At 49.3% G+C, this 13,548-nt stretch overlaps 1 protein-coding gene across 2 annotated transcripts in view; it reads right to left on the reverse strand.

Moving 5' to 3' along the window:
• Rnf213 (ring finger protein 213) overlaps nt 1-13,548 on the reverse strand; it is a 101,574-nt gene that overhangs the window by 8,956 nt on the left and 79,070 nt on the right. For both annotated transcript variants that reach the window (XM_021241141.2, XM_013078126.3), the window contains 12 exons: nt 12,697-12,910; nt 12,362-12,549; nt 11,418-11,540; nt 10,309-10,419; nt 9,647-9,886; nt 8,944-9,025; nt 7,747-7,781; nt 6,221-6,315; nt 4,415-4,574; nt 3,562-3,742; nt 2,208-2,299; nt 1,450-1,701 (listed from right to left, as the gene is read on the reverse strand). In XM_021241141.2, coding sequence (XP_021096800.2) covers nt 1,450-1,701; nt 2,208-2,299; nt 3,562-3,742; nt 4,415-4,574; nt 6,221-6,315; nt 7,747-7,781; nt 8,944-9,025; nt 9,647-9,886; nt 10,309-10,419; nt 11,418-11,540; nt 12,362-12,549; nt 12,697-12,910 — 1,773 coding nt within the window. The remainder of the gene's footprint in view (nt 1-1,449; nt 1,702-2,207; nt 2,300-3,561; nt 3,743-4,414; nt 4,575-6,220; nt 6,316-7,746; nt 7,782-8,943; nt 9,026-9,646; nt 9,887-10,308; nt 10,420-11,417; nt 11,541-12,361; nt 12,550-12,696; nt 12,911-13,548) is intronic.

Consider the following 13,548-nt stretch of genomic DNA (forward strand, 5'->3'; position numbering starts at 1 on the left):
AATATCTGCAATATCATTAAGCTATCAGGGAAATACAAATCAAAACTATAATAAGTTATCATTTCACCCTAGTTAGAATGGCTATTATAAAAAAAAAAAATAACAAGTGCTAGTGAGGATGTAGAGAAAAAGGTACGCCCATACACGGCTGCTGGGAATATAAACTAGTACAGCTATTTTAGAGAACAGTAATAGAGGTTCCTCAAAAACAAACAAAAAACTAAAAGCAGATCTACTATATGATACAGCTATCCCTTTTCCATATATCTATGGAAAGGAAATGAAATTAGCATAGACACCTGTATGCCTATGTTTATTGTAGCTATGGAATCGACCTAGGTGTTTATAAATAGATAAAAGGGTAAAGAAAATGTAGCTACACAATTCAGCCACAAAGAATGAAATCCTGTTACTTGCAGCCAAACAGATGAAACTGGAAGACATTATGTGAAGTGAAATAAGCCAGACACAGAAAGACAGGTGCTGCCTGTTCTCTCTCGTGAGGTTTTTTAGTCAACCTGAAATTAGCATAGTAATTCCGAGTGGGAGAAGGGTTGCTAAATTTGATTAGTGGGTGCTGTCACACTGAACCACACTAACATGCACTAACATGCACGCTACATGTTAATAGCAAAATAAATTTGAAAAGAAAAAGAAATTGCCTCTTGGGCCCATGTGACTAGTTGGGTGTGGAAAGAAGCTGCTGGAGGCAGATGTTCAAGAGGTCAGGCAGCGGTGATTGCCATCATTCGTGGATGTTGCTCTGTGACCTAGGATCTAAGCATCCTTGGCTGAATGAAACCATGCGCCTCAAAGAGCGATCACTGCACTAACATGAAGTCCTTCCTAGTGTGAGCAACAGAAATGTCTGCATCATTTTGCTTCTCGCTAGCTGGAAATATTGGTCCATGGAGGGACATGATGAGAAAGTCCACTGTAGGCAACCAGAGCTCAAGCAGATGAAAGTCAGCAGCGTGTATTTCCAGGTTGAAGGCCTGACTGCTGTGACCCACAGCTCCGCACCCCACTGCCAGCACACGCTCACTCCCACCTGCAGTCTGCATGGCCCACACGGTGTAAGAACAGGGAAGAGATTCTGTTTGGTTTTGGCTACTCATTCTTCACTACACTCTGGCAGCTCAGCAGACAGGTGATGGATGACCACCTGGTCTAGGCTCTCTCTGGGGACAAGCTGTGTCCTTTGCTTTCTTGCTGAGTGTGACCAGGGAGGTTCTTTGCTGGCCCTGAAGCTCTTTACAAGTCAGTGCTGACCCCAGTGCGTGTGTGTGTTCCACCTGTGACTTTATGCTTGGTGGGTCTGGAGACCTCCACACCCTCCCTGAGTCTCTGCTACCCACATTCTCTTCAGAACCCCAGTGTGGATGGGTCGGTTAGAGTCCTGCCCCAGGAAGAATGATTCTGAACAAGAGCACAGGGAGGCCCACATACCTTCTGCAGGAAATTCCAGAGCACGGGCAGTGTTTCTTTGCCGTTCTTCTGCTCCACGATGTGCTGGAGGTACTCAACTGTGATCTTCTTCCTGCAGCTCCAGATCTTAGAGCAGTGGGTAGCGCTGTTCTGGGGCAGGTGGAGAAGGAAGGTCGCCGGGTCACCGAATATGATTTTGGCCACGGGGCTGGAGCTGATGCGTTCATCTTGGCTGATGAGAGTATTCATGGTGAGCAGGGTTTTATCTAGATGCTAGATGAAGAAAAGGACACAGAAGCCTGGAAGTGAGACAGCACTGCAGACAGACTGGCACCTTGTGACTTCACCTGGGGCTTCCTGGAGTCTGTCTGTGGCCATGGACATTCACGGTTATAATTTGAATGTTTCATGTTTGTAGGTGATTTGCCTCCCCAAATAGAGCGAGACTCACTTGGAGGTCCATATTTTATCGCTCTTCTTACCTAACACAGGAGTAGTGAATCTTATCTCAATGCCTCTCCTGTGGGTCTCTATGAGACAGTTCACCTCTCTACCTCTTACTCTTGCACACTGTCTAAATTGTAACAGAGACAAAAGGAAACTGCCGCTCACACTTTCAAGACTCCTGGACAGTTCCCTGGTCTGACTTGTGAGCAGCCCCAGGAGGTGCACTTGAGGAGAGCAACCCGACATGGGTCTCCAGAAGCTTCCCCAGGAGGGCTCAGCAGACATGAGGGACAGAGGCGTCCCGGAGGAGGAGCCGGACAATGGTCACTCACCTCCAGCTCAGGTAAGAGAAGAGCTTCCGTGTATTTTTCCCAATTGTTTCTCTCATCTTTGGTCGATAATTGTGCACTAAAATTTAAAGTCTCTACAAAGAAAACCAAAATGTATCGGTTACCCAAGGAACAAAAGCCACAGCAGTCTACATAAAGGAAACAGTAAATAAACGTTAATAGAAGTAATTCTCCCTTTGTGGTAATACCTTCCTAAATTAACCTAAGTATTTTAAAGCAGTTCCTGTCACCACCAACAACCCACTGACGATCCCTCTAACCCGTATTAACTGTAATCTTAGAGCCATTCTGAACAAAATTACTTAGGACGGAGCTGAAACTCGGAGGCCCAGGGGCACGTGACAGCGGCCCACACCTCCATGTGCCATCTTGGTGCTGCCTGCGAGCAAGCGGGGACCTCTGGAGGTGATGTGGATGCACAGCTGAGCTGGCGGGCCTCAGGAGCTCCTTGACAGGGAGCTTGCCGGGGTAGGCGGAAAGTCACCAGAATGGGAGGCCTTCACTAAAATCGGATGTTTTTTGGAATGGAAACTACATACTAATATTGGCTTCTGGTAAAGAAGTCCCTCAAGTGGGGACAGTCTCGGGCCCTGAGCAAAGCTTTTTATTGCTTTATTATCATTATGCCTTTTTTCTTTTGCAGTGCTGGGGATTGAATCTAGGGCCTTCGTTCTGAGGTACAATCCCAACCACCCGGCACCTTTTTAATTTTGAGACAGGTTCTTGCTAATTTGCCCAGGCATAGCTTGAACTTGCAATCCTCCTGCCTCAGCCCCCCAGAGTACTGGGATTACAGACAAACACCAACATGCCTGACTTATCATTATGCTTTAAATAACACTGTCTTACAATGGTAATTTAAACTATTTTTGTAGATAAGCAAAAAGAAGATCTTTCTGAATGCCACCTTTCAGAATCATTTACAAAGTTATCTTGCAGACCTTTTCTTTCTCCATGGATTTAAATGTTCCAAATAGAAAAATGAGCTCAGGGAACAATGTTCTATAGCCCGCTTTTGTTTCACACAGCAAACTGTAGACGTGTGAACGTATGGGGGCAGTGTACAATGATGAAACATTTAGGAAAGCAGTGACTGGACACACATCCCCTGCTCTGGAGGAGACACTTTCCCAATACCGTGGGTCAGCCCTGTGTATGAATGTCCCGGCCATCCACACGGCAGGTCCTAGCCAGGGTGGAGGAACCCAGCAGCCTCTCCCACCCTCTAGCAAGGAAAGTCCTTCGGGGTTCCCCACACCCACTGATTTTGCTCACTCTGGAGCCACAGGAAGCGAGCCTGGTTTCTTGCCAGCCACCCCTCTCCCTCTTTCCTTACTCTGGCCCGAAGTGGGTTGCTGGGTCCTGAGGAGTCTGCGCAGCATAAGGTGGACCACAAGGCTGGTCTCATCCGCATTCTTGCCTAGCATCTTGGTCAGCTGCTCCAGATCCCTCTGGATGTGCTGCTGTAGGAAAGCCTTCGGGTCCTCGACTGGAGGCTTAATGATGTTCCCCAGAGCCTGTGGGCAACCGAAGAGAGCTCCAGTGAGACCGCATGTGTGGATGAGGTGAGCTCAGGAGGGGCCCCCTCGAGTGCACACCAGCCCTGAGTTGGAGCGTGGCTGCTCAGGGAAAGCCGTGGCATGATCCACTCGTGATACAAACAGCAGAGGTGGAAGGAGCAGCTGCTGCTGGCTTTGATGCTACCCAAGTTCTGCCCTCTGCTTAGCCTTAATGTGGGGACATGCAGTATGCTCCTGCTTCTTCCCCTACAGCCTGAAGATGTGGGGGACATCTGGGCTCATCAGCCTTTCCACACCCAGTGTGGACCAAGGACATGGCACTGTGTCCTCCAAGTGGATTTTAGGACCTGATCGCCACACCTGTGTACGGGCACTCGGCTGTCACACTGCATCCCATAAATACATTCAAGTCTGTGTCAGTTAAAAATGAAACCACATTTAAAAAATTTAAAAATAAAGTGAACTTGATGTAATGTGATGAGGAGCTCCTGCATTCCATCACAGGCTACTGTGGAGACAGGTGGGATATGTAAATACTGTGTGAATTACTGGATTGGGTGTCAGTGACATAGTCAAAATCCGAAGGTGGTGGCTAGGACTCTTCAGACAAAGGACTAAAAGGTCATTTCTTCCTACAGAAACCCCGGGGTCAGCAGTGGTGAGAGATACCTGGGGACTGTGGGCAGCTCCTAGAAGCAGAGCCAAATGAGTGAGCAGCCGCAGGAGAATGAAGACCACTGGCAACAGCTCCCGGTCAGGCACCACGGCCACACCTCTGGGCTGTGGTTTGCCCAGCACGTGGCCACTCTGAGTTCTGTCTTTGTTGTCTCTGGCAATGACGAGAGAAGATGTGGTGAAGGCTACGTCCCCAGTTTTGAAGAAGACAACGAAAAAAGCACTTCTTATTCTACTCGACCTAGAGCGCTTCCTATGGGTCTTTTTCTTTACAGACTAACCTTTCTGGCTGACCTGACCCCACAAGGGTCTCGTGTGTCAGCAGAGCCCTGAGGCTGTCTCAGGTCGGCTAGAGTTTGGGACATGCACATCCATGTGGGGAATGTCCACATTGACCTCATCTTCAGAAGTCAAAACCTGGGACAAAAGGTCTGACACAAAATTTCTCTCTCTCTGTCTCTCTTCTTTTTTTCTGGACAGGATCTCACTATTTGAGGCTGGACTCAAACTCTTGATCCTCCTGCCTTTGCCTCCCAAGTTTTGGGACTACAGGCGTGCGCCACCACACCCAGTCAAAATGATATCATGTCCGGAAAAGAGATGCAGTATGATACATTCAGCTGTCAAAGTATTAGAGATTCAAGGATATCCTATAGTTTATGGAGATAACAGGCTAGATTTTTCTCTTTTCTTGCAGTATTGGGAATTGAATCCAGGGCCTTCGCATGAACTACTTTCCCAGCCTTTTTAAAAAATCGAGATAGGGAAGAGTCCTAAGTTCCTGTGTTTCCCAGGTTGGGCTTAAACCTGTGATCCTCCTGCCTTAGCCTCCCAGAGCGCCTTGATTACAAGCATACACCGCCACACCCAGCACAGGTTAGGACACTTTAAGCTTTGATGGTACCAGAAGTCGGATGTATGGTGACCACAGATAGGTCCCACTCACCATCTGAGGGGAGCACTGGTACTGCGCCTACCTCAGGAGCAAGCGTGGCTCTGTGAGGTCAGATTTCTGTCTAGACCCTAAAGTCTGGTACAGAGGGCCCTCCACATAGACTTGGGTAGATTATAGGCCCTCCCTATAAATAGGTTGTAGATCCAACCAACAGTGGATCAGAAATATTTTTTAAAAACTGCATCTGTACTGAACATGTAAAGGCTTTTTTCTTGTCTGTATCCCCTAAACAATGCAGCAGAATATGTATGTACACAGCTTTTACACTGTGTTAGTTACACGGAACTGGAGATGGCTTGACGTGTATGGGAGGACAGGCATTGGATATGCGAACATTTTACATAAGAAATATGATGCTTTGGTGCCTGGGAGAGGGCAGTGTCCTGGAACCAAACCCCACTGATACTGAAGCTGTCTGACAAGACTATGTGTCCTTCACTATCCTCAAATTAAAAAACAAAAACAGGAGGACAAGAAGACAGTTTACAAGTAAGGTGGCACTGCAGAGAGACAAATCCTGGATTTTGGCCTTACAGACTTCAGCATCAGTCTGAGTTAGGTCACCTCTTTGGATTGAGTGTATTTCTATAGGGGTGACTCGTGGCCCATATGGAAGGTCTTTTTAGTAAGTATTAACATGTCATCTGCTCTGCATTTGAAACCAGTGACAGATGAACACCTCACTGCTTTCTGACACAGGGACCTTGGCACTGAGACCCAATAGGACACAAGTGCAAATGTGTGACCCTTGGAATAGAACAGTTGGTATTGATTCATCAGCTGGAACAGAAACAGGCCCAGAGCCCATGGCGTGACTCTTAGGAAGGAAGCAGGAGCTTACGTACAGGGTCATCTGAAAGCCGGCTTCGGGTTTGTGATTCAGGCCTCCGATTTGAGCATGACAGTCCACACACACGGCCTGCTGCACTGGCCTGCCACACTGCGGGGAGACAGCGGGACACATGGTCAGGGTAGGGCCACTATGCTCAGTGACACCTGCCCCAGGATGGCTTCTCCTGGGATGTGCAGACTTCTGGGGATGCAGGAGCCCTAGGGACTGGGTGGTCACTTACTGCAAAGATACTGACCATGGGTAAATGTGGACTTTTATTTTTAAAAAATTAAGCATGACTACTGAAGTTTTAACTGCAGATAGAAGCATCTACAGACAAATACCTAAGATTCCATCTTCTTTTCTCCTATTCATTGCTTTTCCCATTCATGTATGCATCACACCAGACTCCAGACTGCTTCATTATCTAACACCAGGAATAACCAACCATATAAATAGCTTCCAAATTGATTTCTTTTCTTCCACTGGACTTTGTTATTTTATTACAAAACAAAAACAAAAACAAAAACCCAACCACAAGATTTACCACTACCAAAGGCCCATTTTTCAAAGCCCAGCAGTGTCCAGCTGTGGACTACGAATCCCAACCCACGACAGCCACAGACTCCCAGACCACAGACTTAGAGCTGCTGGGGGCAGTCTGAGGGAGAATCAATCTGTCAGTCTGTCAACCTGTCTTTCTTTTTTAGGGGTTGGTCAGTGAGGCTAGGGATTATATCCAGGGCCTCTGCACGGAGCTATATACCCATCCCTTTAAAAGTTTTTAAAAAAATTTATTTTGAGACAGGGTATTGCTAAGATGCTAACTTGCTCAGGCTGGGCTTGAAGATGCAATCCTCCTGCCTCAGCCTCCCAGAATGCTGGTATTACGAGCATGTGCCACCACCACTGGCTAAGAGTCTATTTCTATTTCATTTCAGTCAAGGAATTAAGTGAAGCTCAGAAAGACTAAGCCTGTGTATTGAGATCTCCCCCCATGTCTCTGGTTTATCATGTAACGTGTTGGTTCCCTGCAGTAACTCACTGCTCAGCAAGGCCAGATGTGCCATAGGAGGCCCCCGGGGGTGCTCTGGAGTTCAGAGGGGAGAAACAGTTTTCCCCCACAGCTCCCCCTCTATAAGTCTCTCTCTGGATCTCTAGTACCAGACCACATGGCCTGCCTGGCTGGTGTCCAGCCGATGGGCGGCCACTCCATGCTACTGACCCCAGCCACAGCACTGTGTCCAGGGGACCTTCAGCAAGGTCTGAGACATCCCTGGTCCCTGCAGGGACCAAGAGTGCTGGTCCTGGAGTGCTGCTGAGTCAGGAATGCTGCTGGACACCCAACCATGCACAGCACCGGCACACAGTGCAGAACCGTGTACCCAGCACCCAGGGCTGCAACCTGGAGCCCCCCAGCTACGCAGTGGCAGCACTGACCGCCCCGGGAGGTGGAGACCCTCACCTCCATGCCCCTCTTGCCTCAGACCCACAGGGGCGCACGTTTTCTCTACCTGCCCACCCGACGCCAAGACTCACCTCTCCCACGGTGCACGGGTGACCATTGGGACAAGCTGTTGAGAAGACAAGGGACACACGTTGGCTGAGAGCTCCCGACATGGAAAGGGAAAGCTAATGCTCTGCTCTCCTGTCCTGTCCCAAATACGACACACAGGAGGCGTTCTGAGCGCCTCCTCAGAAACTCGAACTACACCGTCGGGAAAGTTACCTGCCATTTACCCGGGAGCTCAATAAATGTTAGAGAAGAATGTCTTAATCTAACTTTACAAATGCAGGAAGGAATCCAATTGCAGATTTATGACAGGGGTAACCCGGTGCCAGCGTAGAAAGTACTGTATATCTAACTACCATGGAGCCCTTTTTATTCTTTGAGACAGGGTCTTGCTAAGTTTGAGCCTGGGCTCAAATTTTCTATCCTTCTGCCTCAGCCTCCTGCGTAGCTAAAGTTACAGGCATGTACCACCGTGTCTGACTATATCTTTCCATTCTCTTGGCTTTTCTTTACCATGAGCATGTTTTATTATAACTTTAAAAAGTAGTTCTAAAAGACTATTTTACTCAATGCAGCAACAAAATCCTCGTAAAGTCATGGGCTATATTATTCTACCTTCCAGCTCCCTCCCTCCCTCCTTCCCTCCTTCCCTCCTTTCTCTCTACCTCCCGCCGTCTTACTCTCCCTTCCTTTTGTGATATTGGGGATTGAACCCAGGGCCTTCTCACTGAGCTACATCCCCAGCCCTTTTTTATTTTGAGTCTGTCTAAGTTGTCCAGGCTGGGCTCACACTTGGAATCCTCCTGCGTCAGCCTCACAGAGCACTGGGATTACAGGGCTGCACCACTATGTCTGGCTCCAGCTTTAGACTTCGGGAAGAGCTGCCTTTGGGTCAAACCTGTTGCACTGTGACTGGCCTTTGAGTGAGCCTCGGAGTCGCTCTCAGTCCCCCTTCCCAGCCTGCACACTCCAGAGCACAGAAGGCGGCCCCCAGGGTCCTTCCCATGGTGGAGAAGTGGAAAGATGCGAACTGTCTACCCAGCAGAGCGCGGGGTCCTTCGAGCCACGCGTACGCTGCAGGCTGCCAGAGGCATGCAGGAAAAAGTGACTGTAAACTTTCAGGCAGAACTGTGGGGAGCTCAGGTGCAATTCAAGCTCTAGTGTGACTGCAGGCTGCTTCTCAAGCTGCGAGGACTGCACTCCACCTCAGACCCCGTACTTACTGTACCACTGGAGATGTTTCAGACCCATCCAGTGCCTCGCCTGGAACAGCAGGTCTTCAGGCATGGTTGGAAGATAAGCATTCTGCAAAACCAAAGGCAGAGACCAGGTAAGTGGACATCCTGCCCGGCCGCTGGAGGTCTACAGACAGGAAATAAACCTCTCGCTTTTTAAAATGTATTTTGTACTCGTGTGTTTGTGACGCATAATAACCACATTCATCTGGGGGAGCTGGTACACCCGGTACAGGTCGCCTCCCCTTCACCCCTCCCTCTGCTCTCCTCCTTCTCCCCAGCCCTCCCCATTCTCACGGTGTCTACCTCTCTGTTCCCTACCATCTTTCTCATCTTGCCCTTTAAATGATTTATACTTTGGGTTTCTCCTGTTAGAGAAGCCACGGGACATTCCATGCTGTGTGTCTGATTTCTCCGAGCATTATGGTCTCAAGGTGCATCTGTGAACTAACTTCTCATTTCTTTCTTCTCCATCTCCAGAGCGATTTATGCAGGATGTACGGTGGGTGTGTGTGACAGACAGCACAGAGCGGGCAAGTGTGCCCCACCACAGGCAAAGTAGCACAGACGGGCAGAGAGAGAATCCACAAGGCAAACGGATTCTACAGTCCTCAAGATCAGGCTCAGTCTCTACGGTGGCAAAGCACTGGGTTTTCCCGTGAAAGCCGAAGCTGTCGCAGTCTGGTCTTACCTTCATGTTGGCTGGGGAGAAGGCCAAATTCCTTAGGGGCGCCAGGACTCCATTCTGTCCACACAGAAGGACAACTGCAGCATGAATGGCCATTTCTGCCACTGTCCCTTCAAGCCTGCTGGAGCCAGGCCCTGAGTTCAGCAGAGGCAGGATATTGTTCACGAGGGGTGTGGCAAAGCGTTGGATCTCAGGAGAGAGGAGTTTGCTTTCCTCAATGAATTTATTCATAGCTTCACATTGCTGGCGGGAAACATGTTTTGCACGTTAGGTTATATCACAGAGGACTGGGAACTCAAGGCTTGCACTCTGACTCACACATTTCCATACAAAATATGTAGCAAATACCAAGACAAAAATGGTTACATTATCACCAATTGAGGGGAAATTTTTCAGAGAATTTTTCGTATGGAAACACAGTAACCGCATACATAAACCCAAATTTTCATATGCTGTTTTGGTAAATATTATCTTACGTTCTTGACTCTTGGTTTATGATCATTCTGTAAGCTTTGGGATAAATGCAAAATAGTACTTCCACATAACAAGGTTGAGAACCTCTATCCTAGGTAAGAATCAGCATAATTTGTGTTTGTGACTTTCGGTGCATGCAGAAGTCTCTTAATGTGAGGCTCCTCACACAAGCCCTGCAGACGGCCGCTCACCTTGGGCGTAGGGTGCAGGTCTTCGCTTTGGGAGCAGAACAGAACAGCCACTTCTCGGTACAGCGCCAGCAGTAAGTAGGCCGCTTGCTGGGGCCTGGGGCTCCTGCAGGCCTGCAAGGGCACCGGTATCAAGTGAGAAATTAACAGTGACAGGGCTCCGCTGGGTATGGTGACGCCCACCTGGAATCCCAGCTCTCTGGGAGGCTGTGACAGCAGATCGCAAGTTTGAACTGAGCCAGGGCAACTTAATGAAACCCTCTCTCAAAAAAGGGCTGGACCTGTAGCTCCGTGTGAAGGCCCTGGGTTCAACAGCCAGTACCAAAAAATAAAAAAAGTTGGGCCAGGGATTTAGCTCAGTGGTTCCGCTGCCTGCTTCGCAAGCACAAGGCCCTAAGTTTGATCTCTGGTACCAGAAAAAAAAAAAGTTACAAGGTGCTACCCAAGGGCCAAGACCCAGGGTGATTTGCATGTGGACGTGGAATCAGCCTTCAAACTACCCAGGGAGAGGGCGCCTCTCCCAAGCCCCAGACCCCGGACCATGTGCCTCGGGGATCTTCGTCTCTGCAACAACTCTGGGGCTGCAAGGTTCACCAAACATGCTCAGATCACACTTGGCACACGCTGAGCAGGCAGGCGATGACAGAAGGAACATAAACCAACATCTGTTCTTTTTCTGGCTGCATCTCTGGTCTTGGAAACATTTCCTGAGCAGGAACAGGCTTTTCTATTTCCTCTTCCCCAGCAATGCCATAGTGAACAGGGACTCAAAGAGGAAGCGAGACCACAATAACATAACAACAATTTAAAGGTAAGAATACTACAAACCCTGAATCTTTATCAAAATAAACAGACGCATAAGTGTAGCTATGAATTGTGACTGTACACAGGCATGGACTCTGAGTATCTCACAGCAGAGGATCCTGGAGGAAGTGAATTTTCAGGAGGACCTCAAAGGAAAGAACCAGTCAGCTAACACAACTGTCCCTGCTCACTGCTCCTTTAGGGTCTGCTCACGGCTCCTGTGTGTCGCCCTGTACCACTGGGCGTAAGAGGCAAGAGTCAGGTCCCAGGGTGCCACCACCCTGGTGAGGGGCCCCCCCCCAGCCTACCATCAGAGCAGTCCCGATGCCTGTGGTCTTTAGCTGGAGCATGGCATGGCCCACAGCATCACGAACGGCCTTGTATTCCTCACCATACACCAAGTATCCATCCATCTGGCTTAGATGGTCCTTCTGCAAGCCAGGAGGACACAGGGGTTAGTCTCAATGGGGACAGCATAAGGATGCTTTGTAAAGAACTGTCACCGTGGGTAAAGACTCCTAGTCATCATCAGAGGCCTGGAGGTGGCTGGGCTGGGAGCGCCTGGGTGTCCCACGCATGGCAGGCCAGGGCTCTCTGGAGGAGAGCAGACTCCACAGTGGGTGAAGAGCCCAGGGAGGGGCCGTGCCGACCTTCTACCTGGTGGTTTTCTCCACTCACAGCACCATACCAAGCCCAGATGACCAAAATGTGTCACCTCCGAGCCGCAGTTGCTAATATAAAAATGCCAGGAGTTTCAGTGTCATTTTGTAACCCCAGGGCAGTAGGACCATGCTAATTTCTGAGCACCAAGAAAGGCAAGCTGAGAGGCCCTAAAGCCAAACTTGGCGCATTTGTGCGTCCTTACTTCTCAGTCCTCCCGTCTCTGCCTGGCAGAGGGTACAATGACTCACCCTGCAAGCTGAATCACTCTCAGTTTGCTCAAAGCAAAGGCCATGCAAAGATTCAACTACTGTGTGTATGACTGGATGAGGAGGATGTCTATACAAACTGCAAGTAAGCCACAACCCAGCAACACACATACTCGTGTGTGTGCACCCGTGTGCCTGCCTCTTCTGCCATAGGGCAAGAGATCTAAACCTGTGCTAAAGCTCAGAGAGAAAGATCACACAGGCGCATGTCTGTCTCCATTCTGGAGTGGGGGGCAGCATGCAGGGCTGGCAGCCCCTGTTCCAGCTTGGATGTCCTGCAGGGACCCCACAGCCCAGGCATCCTCCTGGGACCCACGTCATACCTGCTCCGTGACTCCCTTGGGAAACACCCAGTGGCAGGGGTGGCCCTGCCTGCAGAGGCCCTGCACGAAATCCATCCCGCGCTGGCTGGAGAGTCTCCTCACCAGGTACACTCGGTACCAGTCGTTCCCGCTGCGGTCACAGAACTGCTTTACCTGCTGTAGGTAGCACTGCCGCTCCTCAGCCAGCTCTGAAAGGGCAGGGGAGAGTGATGTGGGGAGTCACAGTGCAGACACATCCAGGGAGAAGGCACCGGGCCGGGGGTGGGGGGAGAAGTTAGGCTCGCCTGGAGGGCAGGCTTCCCATACTTCCTAGCTAAGAGAGAGAGAAGACGTGCCTGAGCCCTCTGGAAGCTCTGCGAGGAAGTCAGAAGCCCTGTCGAGACACAGGCGGATCCTGGCCAACTCCTGCAAGTACTCCACGGAGGCCACAGTGGCCGGTCCCTGGCCATGTCTTCTAGGGGAGCAAGACTGGAGGAAATGGGCTTCCTCCCTCAGGTAGCTCAGCTCATTGTTCCTGGAGCAAGAACTGGTCTTCTCATATATCGAATCCTAAGGAACAAAAAACAAGAAAGAAAAGGACATAATTCTTTCTAGTAGGCAAGCCCTCCCCTTTCTAGTATCACACAGTGACTTTACAGAGGTAAAGCAAAGAATATCATTGTAGATATGAATGTAAATTTTATTAATCATGGAAAACTAATATCCCTTTCTATTTTGGGGGAAAGAAAGAGGAAAAACTTTTCAAATCATCCAGTTTGTGTCCTGTGTACTATAAACATTTTGGGAATAAAAATATGACGACAATAAGGGTTCATAATCTTAGCACCTGGTGATAAGCTCTGCTGACTTCAGTGGTGCCTTCTGCTCGGCTGTGTGTCCTTTGTGTGCACATGCACACAGATGTCCACACACCCATGCATCCCACAACAACCACAACAGGTTCTGAGAAAGGCATGACCACGAGGCTGTTGTGCAGATACCAGAGCACACTTACACAAGACAAGATAGCTTCAGCATCACTAGGTACTACCATTTCACTGTCAGTAGATGTCACTAAGGGTCACAGCAAATGTCACTAAGGGTCATGACTACAAATAGAGTGCTCAGAGCTAAAAACACCCGCCCCCCCCCCAAAAAGCGAAGCACCTGCTCACTGTACTGACTAAAGCAAAATGCTTTCAGTTTTC

Source organism: Heterocephalus glaber, unplaced genomic scaffold (genome assembly GCF_053883595.1).
Source record: "Heterocephalus glaber isolate CG9 unplaced genomic scaffold, H.glaber_assembly_v1.0 deba00000937, whole genome shotgun sequence".
Classification (NCBI taxonomy): domain Eukaryota; kingdom Metazoa; phylum Chordata; class Mammalia; order Rodentia; family Bathyergidae; genus Heterocephalus; species Heterocephalus glaber.